The sequence below is a fragment of the Vombatus ursinus genome, unplaced genomic scaffold (assembly GCF_900497805.2).
Source record: "Vombatus ursinus unplaced genomic scaffold, bare-nosed wombat genome assembly UNPS02011572.1, whole genome shotgun sequence".
NCBI classification, from domain to species: Eukaryota; Metazoa; Chordata; class Mammalia; order Diprotodontia; family Vombatidae; genus Vombatus; species Vombatus ursinus.
Genome location: NW_020951350.1, coordinates 581,115 through 607,295, shown reverse-complemented (window position 1 = coordinate 607,295; position 26,181 = coordinate 581,115). Strand labels below are relative to the sequence as shown.

General features: G+C 39.2%; 1 protein-coding gene across 4 annotated transcripts in view; it reads right to left on the bottom strand.

The window, feature by feature from the left end:
- Positions 1 to 24,818, bottom strand: part of SYNE3 (spectrin repeat containing nuclear envelope family member 3) — a 175,226-nt gene extending 150,408 nt beyond the window's left edge. For 3 of the 4 annotated variants that reach the window (XM_027856572.1, XM_027856573.1, XM_027856575.1), the window contains exons 1-2: positions 24,751 to 24,818; positions 4,162 to 4,304 (exon numbers count right to left, since the gene is read on the bottom strand). In XM_027856572.1, coding sequence (XP_027712373.1) covers positions 4,162 to 4,195 — 34 coding nt within the window. In that variant the 5' untranslated portion in view covers positions 4,196 to 4,304; positions 24,751 to 24,818. The remainder of the gene's footprint in view (positions 1 to 4,161; positions 4,305 to 24,750) is intronic. The other variant, XM_027856574.1, reaches the window with a different exon arrangement.
- Between the last annotated feature and the right edge of the window lie 1,363 nt (positions 24,819 to 26,181).

Sequence of the window (26,181 nt, the reverse complement as noted above, 5' to 3'; positions counted from 1 at the left end):
AATAAGGAGATGGGAGTGAGCACTGAAAGGGAGAAGGGTCAAAAGCAACCAACTCATTAGAAAAAAAAAAAAAGCTTTATCCAGACTTTTAAAAAGTACTATCATGCCTTAAAAAAAAAATTTAACCCCCTCTCAGACAACAATATTTTCATCAACCCCCTTCTTCAATCATCCTTATACACAAGATGTTTCCCATGAAATCCAAATGCTGTGACCCAAGGGTTTACCACATTAGACAGTAAAACCAGCACCACCCATTTCATAACACATGCCTTCTAACTCTCAGAATAGATACCCATTTATACTGGCTAAATCAGCATTTCCTCTGCCACTGACGCTTGTACTATCAAACACAGTACTGTAATAAAAGAGTAATAACAGCTCCACGGAGCATTTACTTATCTTCATTCCTTTAGGGATCTTTGACTTTATAAAGATGCATGCAAGTTAACATATTCAAATTATTGTTATTATTATTATCCCCACTTTACAACTGAGGAAACTCAGGGTCTGAGAAATGATTTGCTGGTGGTTACACAGCTAGCAATCATCAGAGCCAGAATTCAAACCCAGAATACCTGAGTCTAAATACAACAGTCTTTCTACTATACCCTATTGCATAAAATGACAGGAAAGACCCTGTTCTCCTCCAAAGTACCAACTAAACCCAACAGTTATAGATTACCAAAGAGGATGATCATCCCTAAGGATAATATCAGACGGAACCTCCACATTTTGACTTCTTCCACTTTTTTCATATTTCCCTCTCTTTGCTATATTAGTAGCTTTAATTTTTACAAAGTCTTTTTTTGAATTGATAGTAATCCTGGGAGGAATACACATAGTAGAAGTTTAATCTCCATTTTTACACATAAGTAAATTAAGGTTAAGAGAGTTTAAGGGATTTAGCTAGTCACAGGAGTAGTAACAATCTAGCAGCCGACAAGCATTACTAGATGCAGAAAATGCTTTTGACAACATACAATATCCATTCCTACCAAAAACACCAGAAAGTAGAGGAATCAATGGAACCTTTAAATGATAAGTACCATTTATCTAAAACCAAGAGCAAGCATCATCTGTAATGGCACTAAACTTAAAGCCTTCCCAGTAAGATTAGAGATGAAACAAAGATACCAATTATCACTACTATTATTCAATATTGTGTCAGAAATGCCAGCTATAGCAGTAAGGCAAGAAAAAGAAATTGGAGAAATAAAAATAGGCAAAAAGAACACAAACTATCAATCTTTGTAGATGATACGATGGTATATTTAGAGAACCCTAGAAAATCAACTAAAAAGCTACCTGAAATAATTAATAACTTCAGCAAAGTTGCAAGATACAAAATAAATCCATATAAATCATTAGCACTTCTATTTAATACCAGCAAAACACAGCAGGAAGAGATAGAAAAGGAAATCCCATTTAAAATAATTGCAGACAATATAAAATACTTGGGAGTCTACCTGCCAAGACAAACCTAGGGACTATATGAACACAAATACAAAACACTCTTCACACAAATAAAAATAGATGTAAACAATTGGAGAAATATTAATTGCTCATGGGTAGACTGAGCCAATGTAACAAAAATGACAATTCTACCTACCTTAATTTACCTATTCAGTGCCATACCAATCAAACTACCAAAGAATTATTTTATATAGCTAGAAAAACAGTAACAAAATTCATCTGGAAAAAAAAAGGTCAAGATATCAAAGGAATCAATGAAAAAAAATGTGAAGGGAGACAACATAGCAGAACTAGATTTCAAACTATATTACAAAGCAGTAATCATCAAAATAATCTGGTACTGGCTAAGAAATAGAGTAGAGGATCAGTGGAATAGATTAGGTACACAATAAATAGTAACAAATGACCAAAGTAATTTAGTGTTAGATAAACCCAAAGATCCAAACTTTTGAGGTAAGAACTCATCATTTGACAAAATTGCTGGGAAAACTGGAAAGCAGTTTGACAGAAACTAGGCATAGCCCAACATCTCATATGGTCTACCAAGATAAAGTCAAAATGGATAAATGATTTAGACATAAATAGTGATGTCATAAGTAAATTAAGGAAGCATGAGAAAATGTACCTGTTAAATCTATGGATAAGGAAAGAGTTAATGACCAAACATCAGATAGAGAAGATCATGGGAAGTAAAATGGAAAATTTTGATTACATAAAATTGAAAAGATTTTGCACAAACAAAATTAATGCAGTCAAAATTAGAAAGAAAACAAGAGACTGGGAAAAATGTTTACAGCAAGTTTATTTGATAAAAGCCTCATTTCTCAAATACATATGGAATTGAGCCAAGTTTATAAAAATATGAACCATTCTTCAACTGATAAATGATCAAAGGATATGGAACAGGCAGTTTTCAGAAAAAGAAATCAAAGCTATTAATAATCACATGAAAAATACTCTAAACAATTATTGATTACAGAAATGCAAATAAAAACAACTCTGAAATACAACTCCACACATACCAGATTGGCTAACATGACAGAAAAGAAAAATGACAAATGCTGGCAAGGATGTGGAAAAACTGGGACACTCATGGACTGTTGGTGGAGTTGTGAGCTGATCCAACCATTCTGGAGAACAATTTGGAATTACACCCAAAGGGCTAAAAAACTATGCCTACCCTTTGACCCAGCAGTACTACTACTAGTTCTGCATCCCAAGGAGATCAAAGAAAAGGGAAAAGAACCTATCTGTACAAAAATATTTAGAGCAGCTCTTTTTGTGGTGCCAAAGAATTGGAAATTGAGGGGATGCCCATCAATTGGAGAATGACTGAACAAGTTGTGGTATATGATTATGATGGAATATTATTGCACTATAAAAAATGATGATCAAGATGGTTTCAGAAAAAACCTGGGTAGACTTGTGTGAACTGATACAAAGTGAAGTGAGTAGAATCAGGAGAACACTGCACACAGTAATAGCAATATTGTAAATATGATTGATTATCAAAGATATAGCTACTCTGATCAAGACAATGAGTAATCTAAGACAAGTCCAAAGGACCCATGATGAAAAATACTATACACCTCCACAGAGAAAACTGATTAAGTCTGAATGCACATTAAAGCATGCCTGTTTAAAAAACTTATTTTCTTGTTCTGTGTGTATTTTCTTTTGCAACATGGCTAATATGGAAATACATTTTGCATGACCTCGTATGTATAATCGATATCATATTGCTTGCCTTCTCAATGGGTGAGGGAGGGACAGGAAAGAGGAAGAGAATTTGGAACTCAAAGTTTTAAAAAATGAATGCTAAATTTTTTATATGTAATTAGGAAATATTTAATGAAATAAAGAATTTTTTAAGTCAACAAGCATTTATTAAGATTCTACTCTATGCTAGGCACTAGAATGCAAAGACCAAAGTAAGCAGTCCCTTGCCTCAAAGGGCTTATATTATAGCTAATATTTAGATGGCCCTTTACACAGACACCTCATTAAGCCTTACAACAAAGTCTGTGAGAGTTGTACATCCATTTTACTGATGAGGAAGCTAGTTAATGTCAGTTCCAATTAGAAGCAGTCTCTTCTGACTCCAGGTCCGGTGTGCTCTCCAGACCCTCACCTTTCTTCATGAACAAGCTATCTAACCAGGAGTGATGGCTTACATCCTCTCTCTTTCTTCTTTTACTCCTCTTCCTCCTCCTAACAACTCCCTCCCTCCGTGCCCCCTGAAACACTGTGCCCTTTCTATAAAATATTTAGCCAAGAAATATATTCTGGGTCTATATGCAAATTCCCCACCCCTGGTATAGTGACAAAGTATTTGAAGAATGAGTAACACTGACTAACTCGACCATTTAGCGAGTTGTGGGACATTTAAACATCTCCTTAATCTATTTTGACCTTACTTTTCTCACCCATAAAATGAAAGAATTGGACCAGACATCTCTAGATTGGTATCTTTCAGATAGACAGCTTTATTAAAGGCCACAAACACCAGGAAAGGAAGAAGTTAATCCTTCTTCCAGGCCATATCCTCTCCCTACTTAGACATTATTTCTTCTGTGTCAACCTACCAATTAGTCCCATAATAAGCCACGAAAATGATCTGTGACACACATTTGGTCACTAATCACAGACTGTGTTATCTTGTGCTGCTGTCTAATAGCTTCATACCTGTTAGGTCTGTCTCCCCAGTTGAAGAGGTCATGTAAGTGGGGACAAGCACAGGGCCTGGATTCAGGAGACTTGGTTTCTGCTCTGATACTTGCTAGGGATGTGGCACATCACTTCGTTTTTTTGAGGCTCAGTTCCCACATCTGTAAAATTGGTAGAATATTACCTGGATTAAGAAATCTTTCATTCTGTATATCCCCAGCAGCTAGCACAACACCATAGCACTGCTTAATAAATGCTTATTATTTGAATGATTGCCTTTTTTGAGGGGCTTGGAGAAGAAATGTTTTGCAAACCTTTCAAAGTTCTCATATGTAAATACAAGATATCAGCATGAGATAAGGAGAAGAATACAGGGCTTGGAGTCAGTAGCCCTGGGTACAAATTATTGTTCATCTGGTGGTAAAATGACTTAACACTATTTATATTTGTAAGCAAAGTGCTCTGTAAACCTCAAAACAATTCTGTTTAGAGCTAGAAAAGACTTTTGAGAAGAAAGTCTTAAACTTCTTATGTGTCATGGACCCTTTTGGCAGTCTATTGAAGCCTCTGGACCTCTTCTGAGAATAAGGGTTTTAAATGCATAAACTAGATGAATATGAAGGCACACAAAAGAAATCAATTATACTGAAATATAGTTAGGAAAAAAAAAAGGGGGAGGGAGCCACATTCATGGATTCCTGGTTAAGAACCCCTGTCTTTAGTGAGTGAGTATAAGGAGACCAGAGAAATTAAGTAACTTGCCCAAGGTCACACTGAGACAAAGCAGGGATTTGAAACCTAGTTTTCTGTCTCTCTCCGGTGCTCATTAGAACAATGGGCAGTTATAACTGTAACTTCCTTGAAGACAGTCTTTGTTTTTCACCTACCGAAGCTGGGCTGTAAGCATATTCTAAGGTGCCCAATAAACAGTCATAGTTGAGGAAGGTTATATCTTTATGTTCATTTTACAGAAAGAAAACATGAGGCAGAAAATAGGCTTAATAAACCAGCTGTAATTATACAAGAAGCAAGACTCATTATAAGACCTGATAAACAAAAGTGAGGGTTTTCTATTAAAAATAATACCAACAAACAGCCAATTGCTTAAGAAGTCAGTCCTCTAGCCACCTTAGGCATACAGAGACACTAATGAACCAGGGAAGACTTGAAACTAGATTAAATAAGTTTGTGCTTTTTTCTTGATCAGAAAGAATACACAAACCTACCCCAAATGAACTCCATTGTGATTATGGTAAAAAAAAAAAAAATCTCTTAGAATTCCTGTTGGGATTTCCAAGAGTCCAATTCAATCCAATCCAATAAACATTTATGAAGAACCTACTGTGTGCCAGGCACTGTGCTAAGCAAAGGAAATACAATTAATAAAAAGAAAGACAGTCCCTTATCCCATTGGATCGTAAACTCAGGGAGTTTACGATCTAATGGCAAGAGCCAACACACAGAAGGAGGCAAGAAAGGGAGAAGGAGCCAGGGAGTATCCCTGAAGGGCTTTCTAGGAGGCTAATTGGAACACTTTTGATTTACAGACCCCCCCCCCCCCCCCCCCCCCCCCCCCACACACAGCCATCTTAAAGAAGGAAGAGGGGACACTACTGACCCAGGGTGAAAGATGCAGAGAAGACTACCAGGTGACCTGCTGTAATCTGAAGCACTCTAATCTCATTACCAATCTCTCCAACCAATCAGTCTCTACTTAATGAGTTAATTTTAAACGCTATCCACAAGCAAAAGATGCCTTTGGGGTTAACTATACTGACCAAACTTTGTTATCTTTCTATTCTCCTAGCACAGGGCTCTCCACTGAATCCATGGCCATAATAAACATTTGTTGAATTGAATTGTAAAATATTGCTGGGTACCGTGGCACACTGCTCTGCCATTTACAGACAGCTTGTGGAGTGGAAGTCAAGAAGCTGGATTTTGAATCCTGGCTCTGACACTTATCTCTGATCCTGGGTAACTCACTTCACTATTCAGAGGATGAGTTTCATCACTTTTAAGAAGGAGAGAATAACGTTTGCAATACCTACTTCATAGAGTTGTTGACAACAAAGTTGTATGTGGAAAATAAGGCAACTAGGTGGCGAAGTAGATAGATTGCTTGGCCTAGAGTGGGAAGACCTTAGTTCGGAATGCAGCCTCTCGTACTAGCTGTGTGACCCTGAGGAAGTCACTTAACCTCTGTCTGCCTCAGTTTCTTTGTCTGAAAATGGAGATAATAATAGCACCTACCTCTCAGGGTTGTCATAAGGATTAAATGAGATAATAATTGTAGAGCACTTAGCACAGTTTCTGGCATATAGTAAACCCTATATAAATGTCAGCTACTACTATGACTACTACTGCTACTGGTATGACCCTGGGGAAGTAACTTAACCTCTGTCTGCCTCAGTTTCTTCATCTATTAGGTACAGAAGATAACAGCACCTACCTTCCAGGGTTGTTTGTTGGGATGAAATGATATAATAATTACAAAGGGCACAAAAAGCACAATGCCTGGCAAATAATAAGTACTATATAAAAGTTAGCTATTATTATTATAGAAAATGTGGCACAGAAAGATGGGTCGTGAGATCTTAACTTGTAGGTATAACACTGAGGTTCTTTTCATTACTAGTTGTTTTTTGTTTTTGTTTTTGTTTTTTAAGATTAGGAACAGTGGGTATACAATTCTGGCAAGGTACACATTATACTGCAAAGATGTCTTCTAAAAGATCCCACTAAAAAATCTCCATTGTCATCTAACTCTGGAAAGAAAAGACCTTGCGGTCTGTGGAGTCAAATAAGGTCTTTTCTTCACCTTGTTTCCTATTAATTGATATTTCAAAGGGGCTGAGAGCTTAGTAGCAATAATAATGTTGGCTAACATTTATGTGGCATTTTAAGATTTGCAAAGCACTTTTACATATTTTATTTATTTATTTATTTTTAGTGAGGCAATTGGGGTTAAGTGACTTGCCCAGGGTCACACAGCTAGTAAGTATCAAGTGTCTGGTCTGAGACCGCATTTGAACTCAGGTCCTCTTGACTCCATGGCCAGTGGTTTATCCACTGCGCCACCTAGCTGCCCCAACTTTTACATATTTTAATTCTTTGATCCTCACAACAATCTTATGAAGTAGATACTATTATTATCTCCATTTTACAGTTGAGGAAGCTGAGGTTGACCCAGGTTAAATGAATCACCCAGAGTCACGTACATAGTAAGTATCTGAGGCAGGATTGGAACTCAAGTCTTCCTGACTCCAAATCCCATATACTAACCATAACTGTGCCACCTCATTGACTGCATTTCTATGATACTTTTTAGCTTCTCTGAAGAAAGGGTAGTGTATGTACTATCAACCACATTTTACAGATGAGAAAACTGAGGCTCAGAAAGGTTAAGTGACTTGTCTGAAGTAAAAAAGCTGGTAAGTGGCATAGCCCAGACTCAAAACCAAGCCTCCTGACTCCAAGTTCATTATTTATACCACCCTGGCCTTTGAAAATACATGCTAACCTTAAACATATTTTTCAAGGAGTTGATGAATGTTTTTCTTCACATGCTTACTTTCCTGCCTAATTTTCCTTTGTGATACATATTAATACAAGTGATTGCCTAATATCTTTTAATAAAGAGTTAAACAGCCTTTGGAGGAATGGCAGTTCACACACTATTCTAATTTTGAGTCAGAAACACCTTCAAGGTTTTCACAAGACATCATTTGTGTAGGTGCAATCAAAGCCTAGGACACATCAAAGATAAAAACCAGTTAGGCCTGAAGCAATTTTCTTTACTAACAATTAGAAGAGCTAATTCAACTAAAGACAACATTCTTAAACAAACAAACAAAAGAATGCTCAGCTGGGAAGTCACCTTCAATAATAATTAGCTGGCAAGAGAAAACTCAAGGCCAATAACAGCATCACAAAAACAGAGTCTCAGAGCTGGAATCAATTAACAAGTACATATTCAGCTCCTGTTGTGTGCCAGGCTCTGTGGTAGCTGCTGGAGATACAAAGGCAAAAACAAAACAAAACAAAACAACCAGTTCCTGCCTTCAAGGGCATTCACATTCTATCTGATGGGGCCTTGGAGGCCATCTGCTTAGAATGCCCTCCACAACATCCCCAACAAAGACTCATCCAGTTTTTCCTGAAGACACAATGGGTAGGAACCTGCTATTTTTACCCCACAAAATCAAGAGTCCAGCTTAGCTGACTGAAGTAGTTTTCTTGCCACTTTCAGGAAATTTAATGCCTGAAAAAAAAGCCTCTTTAACTTAATGTGTCAAAGGCTGAGTCTGCACAAGGAAAGTGAGGCTGTTGTCCTGTAGTAGTAATTCTAGGCAGCTGTGTTACCTGGGACAAGTCTCAGAGGTCAATCCCTCTGAGCTTCAGTTTTCTCATATCTAAAGTAGGAATATTAGTATTCACAGCACCTACTTCATGGTGTTGTTGTGAGGAAATCGCAGTTATACAAATGTGAGTTGTTACCACTGTCTTACACAAGTGGAATTCATTCAACAAAAATAACAAATTTTAAGCTCGTATCATTCAGGTCCCTGGACCAGATATTGTATGGGAAAAGGATTTATTTAGCGCCTCCTATGTGCCAGGCACTATGCTAAGCACTTTACAAATATTATCTCATTTGACCCTCACAATAACCAGGGGAGATAGGTCCTGTTATTATCACCAATTTACAGTTGAGGAAACTGAAGCAGGCAGAGGTTAAGTGACTTGGCCAGGGCCACACAGTTAGTAAATGTCTGAGGCTGGACTTGAGCTTATGCATTAAAGTCTTATAAGCCCAGTACTCTATCTACTGCACCACGTAGGTACCTAAACAAATTTTTTTAAAAAAAAAAAGAAAAGATAAGACACAATCCCATATTTTAGTTTAGTAGAAAGGGATGATAAAGACATAAATAACTACTATGCAAATTAAAATGTAGATGTGCAAAGTGGATAGAGAGCTAGCCTGCAGTCAAGAACACTCTAGCTCAAATATGGTCTCAGACACTTACTAGCTGTGTAATTTAATCTATGTCTGTCTCAGTTTCCTCCACGGCAGAATGGGGATCATAATAAGGATTGTTGTGAGCATTAAAAGAGGTAATAGCTGTAAAGCGCTTAGTACAGTGCCTGGCACAAAGTAGGTGCTTAAAAATTCCTTTCTTCCTCCTTCCCTCCCTCCCTCTGTAAGTGCTATGAGAGAATCAAGGAATCTCTAACAATTATCCTCCTGTAACTTGACATCAAGTTTAAAGAAGGGGAGAATGAGAGATGTGCTCTCAAAAACTCTTGTGCCTGCAATAAATACTTCTGTAAAGCACTGTGCATTTATCTAGATTGCTTATTATTACAATTATGTATACAGAAGTAGTTTTGCATCTCATTTGCTCCTCCTAACTCCTAAGGTAGTTAAGATGTAGATTATTCCCACTGTACAAATGGGGAGGAACCTAAGGTTAAAGTAACTTACTGAAAGTCCTATGCCTGGTAAGAACGATGCTGGGGTTCAAACCTAGTCTTTGTGACTTCTGGAGATATAGCCTGTGCTATAGTATTTGATAATCAGTTAAACTCTCACCAAACTCTGACCTAGCGGTTCTTAAGGAGAGAGGGGTTAGACCACTGAAGCAAGATAGACACTGGGCAAGAATACGATGGGGAGGGGGTCAGTTCTTACTTCCAAGATTTAGTTGAACTAGATGTGCTTGGAGATCCCTTTCAACTAAAAAATATTACCGATTTAGTCCATTTAATAGGTTTCTGGCTAAAAGTCCCCTTCCTTTCACCTTTTGGGTAAGATCCTAATTCTCTCCCAACATTAAAGAACCCTGTGCTCACTGGCCCCAAGTTTTTAAGAGTCAGAGTAGAGAGGTTCAAATCCTAGTTCTGCCACTTATCTTGGTCAAATCTTTCATCTCTCTGGGCCTCAGTAGTCTCATGGGTAAAACAATGGGGGATGGGTGGGACCTAGATGAACTTTAAGATCCCTTCAGTTCAATATCTAACAGCCTATGATTCTATGATTCTTTGAATACACTGAAAGCCAAGAAAAGAACTATCTTCTTGGTATTTAAAACTCTTCACAATGTGCCCCCCTCCTGACTCTCTGGTCTTCTTATACCTTACTCCTCTCTTCACAAAGAATTCAATACAGTTAAACTGATGTGCTTGCTATCCCTTGTACACGATGTTCCATCTCCTACTGCATGGCCTTTGTACTGTCTGCCCCCCAGGCCTGGATCACTCTCTCTTAACATCTACCCCTTAAGTTTCCCTGGCTTCAAGATTCAGTTTAAATTCCACCTTCTGCAGGAGGCCTTTCCTGCTTGTTCTCTACCCCAACCCCTCCGCCTGTCTTCACCTCCAAGATATCATCCATCTACTCAGGATATATCTTGTACATTCCTAGTTGTTTATATTGTTGCCTCTTCTATTAAACAGTGAGCCCTTTGACGGCAGGGTCTATTTTTTGTCTTTCTTCCCATCCCCCTTGCTTAGCATAGTACCTGGCACTGAGACTGAATGGCCAAGATAATGCACCAATTAAAGGGGACACTGAATTGAAAGTACATCACCCTAGCTCAATTACCTGTTATCTGCATGACTGCATCACAAAAGGCCTTAAACTTCTCTCAGCCTCAGTTTTTTCTTCAGTAAAAAGAGGCTGTTGCAGTAAGGGAGCTCTGAGTCCTGTTACCTAATTTCAAGAGGCAATATTTTCAGGTACATACACACTTAGAATTTCTTTGGCCCATTAACTTTTTTTGGGGGGGACCAGCGAAGTTATTTCTTTGTGTAGTCTACTTGGGCAAGAGGTTGATTCATTAGCAGCTGCATCCAACAAATCCTTTAAGAATAACAAACCAATTTGTATAGTTGATAGTGGGTAAGGAGGTTGCTTAACTTCTGTCCAAATGGCCCTTATCACCCCCAGTGTACCTGACCAGGTACAGAACTAGCCTAAGTGGCCATGAAAAACAGGAACTTCTGCTCTTATCTGCAAACTAGAGATAGATGAGAAAGGAAGAAGGGAAGCTGTGTAGTTCAGTAGGTTGAGTATGTCTATGAGTCAGGAATCTTGGCTTCTAGTCCTGTCTCTGCCACTGACTGTGTGACCTTAAACAAGTCGCTTCATCTTTTTCCGCCTCACAGATTATCCAATCTAACCCTCTCCTTTTGCAAATGAAGAAAATAAGGTCTTTCCCAGCTCGAAAATTCTTTAAGGTTTAAAAAATTTTTTCCTTACAACAACTCTGTAAGCCTACTAATGTGGAGGTTATTATTTCCATTTGACAGATGAAGAAACTGAGACTAAAAGATTTAAGTGACTTGTCCAGGGTCACAACGTTGGAAAGTGAAAGAAACTGGGATTTTAACCCATTTCCAAATCCAGCATGCTTTCCCCTTCACAAACAGGGAACTGAGTTTAACTAGGGTGCCTTCCTTTCCTTCTCTTTTGTCTTTATGTGTTTTATTTGTAAAAGAAAAGAGGCTGGACTAGATAACCTCTGACCACTTCCCAATCTGGATCCTATAATCTAGTGAGATGTTATTAACTCCTCTTACCCCCCCCATAAGAAAAAGACATGAATTTTAAGTTATATTTCCTGTAGTGCAGGTTGTTCCTGCACAAATTTACCTATTCTTATAATCTGGCTCTGTCCTAGGACCAAAGCACACATTTTCAAGATAGAAGACATGACATGTGTTAGAGATTGGAGCTATAGAACCAAACAAATTGGATGTACCCACAAGCAAAGCTTTCACCTATAATGGTGGTGGTAGTGGTGATGATGATGATGATGATGATGATGGTAATGGTGATGTTCTAGCCAACTAAGCTAACCAATTGGGTTTTAGTTTCAGGTCAGCCATTGATTTGCTCTTTGACCTGGGGAAGAGACTCCCTTCAGCCTCAATTTTCCCTCCTTAAAAAAGAATGGGTTGGACATAGGATTTTCTCAAAAAAATTGTGATCCTCTGCTCTGATTAATAAGACAAAATCATAAAAGACTGTGTTTGGGTCAAGAGGGAGGGAGGGATTAAGGAATGTGGGAGAAGCAACAGAATATTCACAAACACAGTAAAGGATCATATTATAAAGTATTTCTGTAATGGGAAATACTTCACAGAATCACAGAATCTCAGAATTATAAAAGAACTTGGAGAGAAAACCATATCTAAACAAGATTCCCCTCTACAACATACTCAACAAGGGGTCATCCATACTTTGCTTAAGGACAAGACCTTCCCCATCAGCTCATTCCATCCACTTTGGGAGATAGCAAGCATTTCTTTCCATAAAGCCTGAAAATGCCTCTTTGTAATATCTATCCATTGTTCCTAGTTCTTCCCTCTGAGGCCAAGCAAATATAATAGTCCAATTTCTCTTGCTCATGTAGTTCTTCAAATCCTAGGGGATAGATATATATTTCCCCTAACCTTTTCTTGTCCAGGCTAAATAGTTCCATTTCCTTCAAACAACCTTCATATCGAATTTGAGCCCTTGCCATCCTGGTTGCCCTGCTGTGGAAGTGATCCAATTTATCACTGGTCTTCCTAAAACATACTTCCCAAGACTGAATATAATATTACAAGTATAGCTTGAGTACTATGAATTCATTAGTCCTGTACTCTCACTCTCTCTTAATGTGGCCTAAGTCCACATTAACTTTTTTGGCTGTTCTATTGCACTGATTGATCTTGACTTGGTCCCTAAAACCTCTATATTTTGTTTTTAGCTAAACAACCGGTCATTTCTTACATTTTCTGTTCTCCTAGTTTACCCATTACTCCCATTCCACCCTGCCCCCTCAGTAAAACAAATCTAATCCTATTTTCAAATGATAACAAACCAAATACATGAAAAACAGATGTCACCTCCCCCACCCCAACCCCGTTTACTCATCCCCTCCCCCAATAAAACATCATCAGGTCTTTTAATCGATATCTCTATCGCAAAATCTTCAACTTAATTACGTGGAAGCAGCTTTGTGCAGTAAAAAGAGCCCTAGAAAAGTCAGAAGATGCAATGCTGTCTTCCACTTACAAGCTGTGTGGCCTTAAACATTGATTGTAATTCATATCTCCATAGAAATGTAAGGTTTACAGACCTTTGCAGTAGGTAGATAAGTATAATTTCCCCCATTTTATAAATAATGAAACTGAAGCTCAGAGTGGTTAAATGATTTGCCCATGATCATAGATTTAACTATCAAATCAAGGCTGGGAGCCCAGGTTTCTAGTGCCAGGCCCAATGCACTTCCCATTATGATATCACATCTGAACTTTATTTTCTTCATCCATAAATCGGGCATAATATGAACTTGCACCATCCACATAACATCATTTTGAGCATCAAAAGTACAAATGTTTACAAATTGCAGCATTCTACAAATACAAATGTAGCACAAATAGATATTATTATATGCTATTTTACCTTGTTACAATCATATCAGCAGCATGTTGGGGGAAAATTCAGTAATACTGAAAAGTTAGACAGGAACACTCTGCTCAAGAATGATTGACCTTCTAAGTAATAATCAGCCTCTCTCAGCTGGCTGAAGTTTCATTACACAGAGACATTCGAGGAGAGATACTCCCATCATTGTATCAGGCAGAATTCCTTTAAAAACAAAGGACTACCCCAAAATGAGTCAGCCTGCATAGTTATTTCAGCTCATTTCACTTGGGAGTAGTTCAGCTTCGTCCAAAACTCAAACAAAACTCATGCTTTAGTAAGAGATTAAAAATAAAATGTCAATAGAGAGCCCCACCTTAAGAGTCATTTGACTTGGGGTAATAACAGAATCACAGGTCCAGTCATTATTCCTATTTCATTTTACAGAAGAGGAAAGAACAGCCCCGAAGTTGGAGGTGAGTTGACCAAGGTTACTTAGGTTCAGAGCAATTAAGCAGCAGTGTGGACATTCAGACCTAGGTCATTGGACTCCAAATCCAATGCTTTTCCTATTACACTAGACCTGGGATTTTTAACCTCTTTTTGTGACATGAATGTCCCTTCCCCTTTGGCAGTCTAATGAAGCCTATGAACCCTTTCTTAGAATAATGCTTTTCACAAATGAATAAGATACAATAAGTAGGATTAAAAATTTATATCAGAATACAGTTATCAAAAAAGTTATTTTTTTTAATGTTCACAGATCCTAGAATAAAAACCTTTTCACTAGACTCATGTAGCATGAGCTGAGGTTTTTTTCCCTCCCAAAATTTAGGGATCAAGTATTCTTTCGTGATTTATGCTACAAAAAGTGGCAGGATTGGACAGAAAATGGACCCCCTTTAAAGTATCATTCTGGATCTGACCATGGGCAGTGAATGATGTCAATAAATACAAACATTAACAAACGCTGTTTTCCCATTCAACTTCCTCTCAGCTCTGTAATGCAGTTCCAGAATTCTACTCTGAAAGAATGAGAGTGTGAATAATAAAAAGGTCCTCCTTTATTTACGTTTTACACTTGCACTTGGCTAGCATTTCTGACTAAGAAGGCTTAAGAATGTGCCAAGTATTGTATCCACATCCTTTAATAGTTTTTCCTTTTAAGTTCTGGTTGAGTCTGTGTTCTTTGTGATTATAGGGGTCTGATTTTTTAAAAATCCTGATTAAATCATTTTAATGACATTTTCCCAAGGATATGATACCTAGTTGTGCAATTGACGTCCTCTCTCTGGGACTCCATTTCCTAATCTGTAAAATGGGGCTAATAACACTTGTGCTATCTACCTTATCTTTTCACTTCTGGACTATTGAAATAGCCTACTGGTTGGTCTTCCTGCCTCAGGCTTCTCACTTCACTAGTCCATCCTCTGCTTAGCTAAGTGATCTTCCTGAAGCACAAATCTGTCTCAATAAATTCCAGCAGTCCCCTATTATCTCTAGAATCAGATACAAAATCCTCTGTTTAGCTTTTAAAGTCCTTCACAATCTGGTTCCCTTCTTCCTTTCTTTCCATTCTTCTTACAATTTACTCCCCTCTACATTCTCTAAGACCTGGTGATAATGACCTTCTTGCTATACCTTAAACAGTACCCTTTCTCCTGACTGTACCTTTTCACTGGCTGCTTCCCATACTTGAAATTCTCTCCATCTCTGCCTCCTGGTTTCCTTCAAGACTCACCTCAAACCCCATCTTCTGTAGGGAGACCTTTCCCTGTCTCTACACTGCTCCCCCTCACCAATGCCTTCTCTCTGAAATTATCTCTAATTTATCCAGTATCTATTTTGGGTGTGAATAGTTTCTAGTAAGCAGCCTCTCCCATTAGCATGTGAGCTCCTTGAGGGCAGGTAAGGTTTTTGCCTTTCTTCGAATCTACAATGCTTAACACAGTACCTGGCACTAGAAAGAACTTAATAAATGCTTGTTGACTTGTTAACTTGACTCATAGAACTGTTGTAAAAAAAAGTGTTTGGCAAACTTTAAAAACATGGTTGAAATGATAGTTATCTATGGTTATTTTAATTCATTACAACTGTCACTGTAGTAAATATCTCCAGAAGTCACAGAAAGTGAGAGGCCACTCAAAGTGGAAAATCATAGGTTTAAGATATCAAAAATCCTCTACTGTATCACAGATGTATGCCCTGACATATAGCATTATGGGCCTGTGGTGGATACAGGATGGAACAGACAGGATGGTGAAGACTGACTACATTTTTCTAGTCAATGAATACCTTACTAAATGGGCTGTCTTACTAAATGGGCTGATATCTAAACAACTGGTTCATATTTTGTTAATGTTGAGATACATGGTCAATTACTACAATCTGTTGAAATCACCCAAAAGGATAGCCTTCCACACCCCATCCCCAACTTTGGGAGAATTTCTTCTCTGTATTAAAGCCAACTATCGTTACTTCACAAAGTTGTGAGGAGAAAGCTCTGTAAGCGTTCAAGTGCTATCTAAATGTGAGCTATGAGGATGGTGATAACAATGGCATCCAATAGTCTTGGGGCTCTTTTCTTCCCAGAGGGTCAGTTAAGGTTCCTGATGCTTAGATAGTTTCCTGCTGGACAGGCCATAAACAGCTGAAGAGGTATCAAGAACTGTAGGAGAAACCACTAAGGAGGATCTACAACAATCTGTGATGATCCTGGAGGCAAGCAATCCTTAATAAGCTCAGCATTTTAGGAAGAACATTCTTAGAGGTTATCTAGTCCAGTCCCTTCACTTTATAAAAGAGAAAATGGAGAAGTGAAGGAATTTGACAGAGTCAAGCTGAGCCTGGTGTCAGGAAGACATGAGTTCAAATCTGGCCTCAGACACTTACTAGCTGTGTGACAAGTCACTTAACCCTGTTTGCATGTTTAACCTCAGTCTCTTCATCTCTAAAATGACAAATCACCCCATTATCTTTGCCAAGAAAACCCAAATGGAGTCATGAAGAGTCTGACATGACTGAAATGACTGAGTGACAACTCCCAGACTGAGCTTGTAGTAGAATGTCAGAGGATAGAACCCAGTTATCCTGACTCTCATTTCAGTCACTAAACAGAACAAATAACATATTGAAAAAATTATATAAAACAGAAGTGTTAGGCATGTGACGCATGTAGCCAGCAACATTCCTGAGTGTGGCCAGAACCAAACTAAAATGTTTTTGGGAAATATTTAATAAAATAAGAAATATATATAATAACTCATAGAGAAGATTACATTTTAAGACTGTCAATATGCAGTCTGCAGGGATCCTTATGTATGAACTGGTAGCCCCTGTTTCTATTTGAGTTTGACACCACTGGTGTAAAAAGCAATATCAAGGACACATATGACCACCAAAAAAGGTCCAGTAATATAGCAATAGCTAGGGATACACCACGTAGACAACTTAGATGTTGCCTTGACACCCAGAGAATATTAAAAGAATCGGAAGAAAGTCTGCAGCTCAACACATTTATCATTATGAGTTATGGTCATATCTTCTTACTATACTATGGGGTTCTTAAGGTCAGGGACTAATCTCCCCTCAGAGATTAGCATAGTATACTGTATATAGTAGGCACCTGATGAACATTTGTAGAACTATCTTGGGATATATAATGTCAAAGCTCTTTGCTTACTCTTCTCTAATGAACTGAGCATATACAAGTCACATGTATAAAAATAATAATAGCTGACATTTACATAATAGGATTGAGCAGCTAGGTTGGCTCAGTGGATACAGTGCTGGACCTGGAGTCAGGAAGATCAGAACTCAAATCTGGCCTCAGACATTTACTATGTATGTGACCCTGTGCAAGTCACTTAACTTTTTTGCCTCAGTTTCCTCATCTGTAAAATGAGGTGGAGAAGGAAATGGCAAACCACTCCAGTATCTCTGCCAAGAAAACCTCAAATGGAGTCACAAAGAGTTGGACACAACTGAAAAATGACTAAACACACATAATAGGATGATATTTTGCAAAGATGTGGATAAGAATTGCATGGGATGCTAGTATATGGGTGGGTTGTAAGTTGTTATAGTGCTGTATCATCAACAATGCTGCATTATGAAGATCAAATGAGATCATTGACTTCTCTCTCATATTTTGGGTATTTGAACCTATCTTTCCTTCTAAAGTCTCTCTCCAGCCCGGGCTTCAGATGATTCCCACACAGTTCTGGTATTCCCTCTGCTTGAAAATGATTTCTCCCACCTCAGATTTCTAAGTATTATACTTTATATCATCCTTATTTGGGTACATATCTTATCCCTTTACTAAATCCTAAGCTTTCTGAAAATGGAATCTGCACCATTTTTCACCTTTGTCTCCTAGGTGCCACACACAAGATACAACATGGTATGGTGGATAGAAGGATGGATTTGGAGTTAAGAACATACTTAATTCAAGTCTTGCCCTTAACACATACTGACTATATGATTCTGGGCAATTCACTTAATCTCCCAGTGCCCCAGGCAACTCTTTATGCTTAATGGGGCACCAACCTGTATTGGCATAGGGGGCTCATGTGATGAAATCATGTCTGGTCAAAAAAGAAAAAAAAAAAACAACCTGGTTCTGTGCACTTCAGATTTTGCGATAAATGTTTGATGAATGAAATTTTCCTCTTTATCTCTCTCACCAATCCTTTTCTCTCTCCATTATTATTTCCCCTTCCTTTTCTGGAATCTTTGAGAATTTTGTACTTGGCCCTCTTCTCTCCTTCCTTGCACTCTCCTTCTAGGCCATCTCAGGCTTCAACCACCACCTTCACGTCAATGACTTCCAGAACTACTGCCAGACTCACATCTCTAACTGCCTGTAGGGCATCTCTTCAGATACAATATGTCCAAAAATTTATTTATCTTTTCCCCTAAACTTGTTCCTCCTGCCCTCACTAGATCTGCCTTTGACTTGTCAGCCAAACCCATTCTCCCAGGTTCAAAATTTGGGAGTTGTCCTTGACTCTTTTTTTTCTATCACTTCTTGTTTTTTCAGCAAGTTAACAAGGCCTATCAAATAATAATAACAATAAAAATTAATAATAATATCTAGGATTTATATAGCACTTTAAGGTTTATGAAGGTCTTTGCAAATATTATCTAATTTTACCTGCTTAACAATTCTGGGCGGTAGGTATGATGATTCCCATTTTACAGCTGAGGAAACTTTAGTAGACTGGTAAAAAGACTTGGCCCAAAGTCCCATAGCTATAAGTGAAGCTACAATTGAACGTCAATATTTCTCACATCTATCTAATGTTTATCACATCTGTAACAATTGAAAAACCTTGTTAGTGAGATAACAGATCTCCCTTAATTTTATATGAGCAGTAACATGTATAGAGACAATATATTTCTTTGAATTAAGGTGATTTATGGGACAACAACTCAGAGAGGAAAGCTGAAGTTCTAGACATAACTCAGAGACAAAGAAACATGGCTTAGGCAATTTTACAACACGTTGAACGGTGACAATATTATCAATTACAAAATGGAATCAGAATCAATTGATTTTCTTACCACCCTTCTCTAATCCCGCTATCAAAACTCTTGCCCAGCACATCCTCATTACTACCTCACATCTGAAAAGCTGTAACAGTGCCTTCTAATAAATCTGCCCACTGCTATTTTGCCTCTCCTCACAATTTATCCTTGATACTAGTGATCTCTAAAGTGAGCTGAAGCTTGAGAATAAGGGGTAATGATCAACCAAAGAGTCAATCAGTGAAAACATGAGTTGTATTCTCTCCCCTCCTCTAGGTTATATAGGACTTGTCTCCAGCACAAAGATCAAAACACCCCCAACAGCTCCATCAGTGGCTTCTTGTGTGCCTGGTATTGTCCCCTCAGGGCAATTACAACAAAAACAAGATCCAGGCACTAGTAGCAGCTGAACAAGCAAAATCCCTATCCTCCCCCTCCACTCCAGCTCCCCCAGATTATGGCCTGGCTGCCACAGGTGCCTCAGCAGGTGGGTTCTGCCCTCTGAAAGCTCCCCTACTTTGTGTCTTTTTTTTTTTTGTGGGAAAAGGCAACTAGCACTGGATAAGTGCTATGGACAGATTGCTCTTTCTGTTGCATATCTCATTACGTTATCTTTATTCCCAAACCCAGCCCTCTTTTCCTTGAGGACACCACCATCCTTTTCTCTCTGGTTCTCAAACTCCTTTTTATCCTTGACTCATCTCTTAAATGAAACTGCTCTCTGGAAAGTTACCAGTGCTCTCTAAATTACCAATCTGATTGTCTTTTCTCAGTTTTCATCCTATTTGATATCTGTGCAGCATTCGACACTATCCACAACCCATCTCCTTCTGAATATTTATTTTCGGGTTGCTAAAAACAACACAAGTGTATCATCTACAAAAGATCTCAGATCTTCATACTTTAAAATCTCCAAAACAGAATTTTCTAACCTATTTTAAAATCTTCCAAAATTAGAAACCATTTATGAAAAATATAAAAATACACCTTCCTATTAGTCTACAAGTTTACTTGATTGATCTCAGGGTGGATAGAAACTTGTTAACCAAATTTCAACAAAAATCTTCAAATGACTGATGGATGGGAATTTAAAATGATTATCTTGACTTAGTAAGTGCAACTTATGTGCATTTCTTCCATTTGAAGCTATGCAGCTTTAATATACAGTATCTTTTCCACCTATCACAACAATTCAATCAAATGTTGAAAAAATTAAATAGAACCAGATCTTCTAATTGCTGTACCACAAAGCATTCAACTAAGGTTTTTAAAAATAATAAAACATGTACAATCGCATTGCTTTAATAAAAATACATTATTTTCAAAATGTTATTTGTATTTATCTTATCTTTTCAAATTGTTCAAGTTTTACTTTATACATGATTATTAGAACAATAGTATATGTATGTGGACAGCCAGATGGTGTCGTGGATAGAGCATTAGGCCTGGAGTTAGGAAGATCTGAGTTCAAATCCAGCATCAAATACTTACTAGCTATATGACCCTGGGCAAGTCACTTAACACTTATTTGCCTCAGTTCCTCATCTGTAAAATGGGAACACTTGGAGAAGGAAATGGTAAATCACTCCAGTATCTTTGCCAAGAAAACCCCATGGACTTCATCATGTAGTTGGACATGACTGAACAAAATACACGTAGTTTATAAATGAGTCAATATACAAATATTGGGGTACATGCTCCAACTATTTTTTACTGATAAGGGTCTGTGACCAAAAAAATTTAGAGACCACTGTTAGGGTTTTCTTCATTAATCACTCCTCTGCTCAAAAATCTCAGTCAACTTGACATTTATTCCGGCATTCAACCCTATCTTAATATAGCAATATTCTGCCTTGCTAGCCTTACCTCATACTCCTGCCCCCTATGAACCTATTCTCTAGTACGACCTGATTATCTGCTGCACCCCCTCAATCCCTGCTCTTCCCCACTTTTGTTCATGCTATTCCTTATGTCTAGAATGTTTTCCCTCCACACTTTCCCACCTATTGAATTCCTACCATTCCTTTATAGCCCAACTCAAATACCTTTACCTCCAGGAAGCCTCACCTGATAATACCTATTTGTAAATGCATATCTGTAATTATCTTCCCCCTCTGAAGTCACATAGAAATTTGTGCCTCCTCAATACATTTGCTATTTTAAATTAAAGTTGTTTGTATCATGTCATTTGTCACATTAACCTGGGATACATGATGTGAAAGCTCTTTGTATACTGATCAACTGAGTCTATGCAAGTCACAGGCATTATAATAATCATAGTTGACATTTAAGAGCAATAAAAACTCTCTACTGCTTTCATTAAATAAAAACTTAAAGGTGATTTCATTTTATTTTTTACAACAATCCTTAAGAAGCTACACAATACAGTAGGAAGTACACTGGACAGTCAGATAACAAACCTGGGTTATAATTCTGGTTCCTCTGCTTATTAAACCTGTGACCTTAGATAAATCATTTCACCTCTCTTGGCTGCAAAGGATATCAAGTCCAATCCTGTTATTTTATAGATAAGAAAACTAAGGTCCCTTATATCTCTTTTCTCTGTACTTTGATTTGTCCATTTCCGAAATAAGCATATCTGCCCTGATATCTAGAATTATAAAATCAGAGGATTTAAGTGCCTCCTTCCACCTAGAATTCTTTCTACTTGACCACACTAATGTCTACAATGACCCCAGTATATTTAATTAATAAATTAGTATTTGAGAATCATTATCCATGTCAATATTAATTCATAGTGGAAAAAATCCAGAAGTTCAGAGACCTGGGATCTTTCTACTCAGTCCTGCTTCTGTTATTAACTTGGGAAAATGACTTCCTCTCCCATGGTAGCATGAAAAATACACTGGATTTGGAGTCAGGAGATGTGGTTTCAAATCCTCAATCTGTTACTGTGTTACCTTATACAAGTCACTTGATTTCACTAGGTCTGTTTGCTCTCCCTCTCTAAAACTGAGTTGGATGTTAATTGAAAAGTTCCCTAAGGACCTTTCCAACTCTAAAATACTATTGTGTACTACTCTGGGCCTCACAATCCTACTTTAAGAGAAGGGTCTTCAATCAAAGAAAAGTCTTTTCCAGTTCTAACAAGTCTAATACAAAATTTTCCCCCCATTAGCTAAAAAGCATTAGGACTAGGGCTGGTCATATGGTATAGGGGAGGAAGTCTGGGAGTCAGAAAACCTGGGATTGAGGTCTGGCTCTATAACTAAGATACTTACTTAAAGTCTTTCATGTCCCTGTGCCACTGTTTTCTCTGCTGTAACATGAAGTCAGATGAAATAATCTCTAAGGTCTCTTTCAGCTCTAAATATATGCTCCTTGTGATATAAAATTATTTTATCCTCTAGGACTCACATGGGGCTCCTGCTGTGATCTGGAAGCGAATTTTTTATTTCCCAAGTCCATTTGGTCTGATTCCCTGAGCTAATTCAGAGGGAAGCCTCCTTTGCCACTAAACAAGGGATGCCCAAGCACCTTAGCAACCCTGCCCATGTCACTGCATAGCAATGAAGGGAGGGGACTGTGAGGAACTCAGAGGGCTCATCTATATACCAGGCAAAACATGCCTCAGGCACATGCCTGAGAACCATGCAAGAGACATGAGTCCTGATGCATTTTTATAAAAGGGCAGGCATGCAAAATTAACTATAAACCAAAACTGGCTGAGACACTTCAGGAGAAAAAGACTGAACCTGTTGCGTATATGTATGTGTTTTCATTATTACCTTTTGAAAATACAAAGCCCAATAGATAGTGTCAGTCACAAGACTTTTCTAAAGAGCTCTATATAAAATACAGTTTCAAGGAAAAACCCTGCCAAATGGGTCTCCACCCCCACAGACTGCAAGAGGATGCTGGGTCCAACGAGGGCCTCTCATAGTGAAAGTTGATGCCACTGTATTAAGGGTCTTGGCACAGCTGCAAATCCAGAACATGTCTTCCTGGTAGTGGAATGTGTTGTCCCAAAGGGAAAGGAAAGAAGTATGATACAGGGTGTTCTCTCCATCTTGGTGCAAGGTTACAGGAAATTTGTAAAATCATTCCCATTGTCCATGCTCCCATCACCCACTCACCAAAAAATACTTTCTAAAAACTTTGATGGTCTGTAAACTAAGCTGTTTCCTATCCAGTGGTAGACACATTTCCCTTTTTCTGGCATGCACACTGTTTACCAACGGTTTTTTCTCTTGCCATCCCCACCCTCTCCCACCAGTCACTTGTTCAGGGCTGGCTTTCCTAGGATCTCAAGGGGATTCTCTTAGTGTGAGTCAGAAGACCCTTGGCTTGCAAAGGGTTTTTAAGACAATGGAGGAAAAACTTATTTTCTTTGTTAACTCTTCAGGGCTAGAGTCCTGGCTCTTAGGAGCTACAGGACCCCTAAGAAAATATCCGAGATCTGTGAATTTTACAGTTGAAAGGCACCTTAAGAAATGCCTTCTTATTCCCGTACTCTTGTTTTACAGATGAGGAAGCTGAGATCCAGAGAGGGGAAGGAACTGGTCCAAGGTTTCCTGGTAGGTAATGGCAGAACCAGGAGTAGAACTCAGGTCTCCCAATTTCCAATCCAACAGTCTCTCCATTACAGGTATCTCCTCTTAGAGAGCCTCCAAGCCCTTCTTAGAGCACCAACACGTGGAACACCACTAACAAAACATGCACATTACTTGCAGGCATCCACGGTCTCCAATTTAAAATACCAGGACATAGGGCAGACGAGAGACGCGGTAGTTTGAGCGGGAAGTAAGAGGTGGCATCAATTCGGATCCCAATTGCTGAGCCACAGAAATAAGAGGATTTGTGGAAGGAGTGTGTGGTGGGGAAGTGGCAGGGAGTCAATAGACACACGGAGCGCTCACGGAACTGTTAAGTATGTTTTCGCTTTAGAGAGAGCAGCTTGAGTTAGCAGATTGAAGCTTTAAAATCAATCTGTGAACCTCGCCTTGGTGGCTCTACTCCCATTTCCACCCTGTTGCTGCTTTGCATTACAGTTAAATATTTCTTGACTCACAGAGAAACACAGAGCAACTCCCTACTCACATAGAGCTGGGGGCGGTGGGAGGCCGGGAGGGGGGAGAGGAGGCTCATTTCAATTTAAACCATAAATAAGCGCCAGCCGCTACACAGCCCACAGCTGTCACGTCATGGGCACAACCGTCACTGCCTCTCGGGCTGATATTTCACTTCTGTTTTTGCTTCCTCTCAAACACACATACACACAAAGCCAAGGCCGTACACACACCACCACAAAAACGAAAAGCTAAGCTCACGCAGATAAAAACTCAAATTGATAAGGGAAGGGCAAAGGGGTAGAGATGAAAACTCCATCTTCCTGGGACCGGTGTTTCTCTTACTGGGAGAAAGGCTAAGCCAAAGGGCGGGGAGGCCCCTGGCCAATCGCGCGCTCTCTCTCTCTCTCTCCTTCTTCCACCCACCCCCGGGTACCCTTGACCCAAATCAGGAGACCCAGCTCCTGGGACTGACTTATCTTTGAACTTCCAGATTGCTCCAAAAGCACCATTACCTCCCCATGCACCTTGCCCATCCCAGAGAGGCAAGTCCTTCCTTCACCCTCCGCCTCAGTCTCCCCTACCAACACCCCCGAGGATCCCCAGCCCAGAGGGCACTCACGCTACCTGGGGCCAGCAGGGAGGGAGCGCGGGGCACCGCTGACAGCTGTAAGAAACCTCCCGGGAGGACTGCCAGCTCAGGGAAAGAGGGTGGAGCTAGGACACCCCGCCTTCCCGATTCCAGCCCTCCTCCAACTCCGCCTCCCCATATTTTTTTTTTAAAAGAAGGGGGAGATGCAAGCTTAGTTTTGGGAGAGAGCTTACCAGTTTGTTAGATCTTTTCTTTCAGACCATCCTCTTCTGCTCCCATGGCAAGAGACCAGGCCCTAGGCTGGTTGTGTAACCACTCTTCAAGGACGCGCTGCTCCACTTTGCTTAGAGAGTGCTCACTCAGGCAGCCACACTACACATCTACAAAAACACATACCTCTTCACGTTATTTACCACCAGCTCCTTCTTTCCCCTGTTCCTGATTTGGGGGAGGGGTTGGGAATAAAGGGGGGAGGAGGAAGAGGAGTTTCCAAAGGAGGAGGCAACTTCAAAAGGGGTAAATTCGCTTTAGAACTGCTTGTGTCACAATGTCAGGGATGCATTGCAGTGAGAAGGCCGTGGGAGATACTCTTGTCTCAAGTTCACGTTGTATCTGCCCCAGTCTTGAAGCTGCTCTTCAAGTGATGCCTGTAAGTTGGTCCCTTCCTGTCTCCTGTTACTACTAGTCAGTAGAGAAGGATGTCGGGATAGATATAGATTTACTCAACCCAGTCCATGGTGACTAGGAAGGTGGGGTAACTCTGCCTTTCCAGATAATTCTATAGAACTAGGGAACTGTTGCCTGTGAGGGGCTTCTCCTGTCTTCATTGACCTGACATCAGACTGGAAGAGGGACACTGAAGCCAAGAGCAGCAGAAATTTTTTTTAAATGCATGGAGCCCACCTGGAACTACTGACATCTGACCCCCCTCCTCTGCATATCCTAACCTCATTACCTATGCTTCTGAGATCAAGGTGAAGGCCCCTAAAAACAAGGCTTTGTTTGAGGCTCTTCTTGACCAGGAAGTCAGCTGGGAAGCCCACATTACAAGGACTAGAGCATTGGAGGCCAGTTCCTCCCTTCTGCTCTTACTCCAAGTATTCCTGGAATCCATTCAAACTTTCATTAAGTCTCAAATTCAAACATAAAAATATGGACATACATATTCTGATTAGAAGCCTGTGGCTTTGCCAGCACAGTCGGTCAATAAGGATTTACCAAGTGTTTACTATGTGTCAGGCATTGTGCTAAGTGCTTAAAAAAAATAAAAAAGAAAAGCTAAAACACAGTCCCTTGCCCTGCTTAGATTTCAATAAAGAAAACATTTGTTTAAAAAAACTGTTCCGTAACGGATTGGACTAGCTGGCTGCTGAGGTCCCTTAAAACTCTCAAATGCTATGATTTTGTGAAAGATGAGGTAAGATATACTAGCTGCCCGAAGAGTGTGTGTGTGTGTGTGTGTGTGT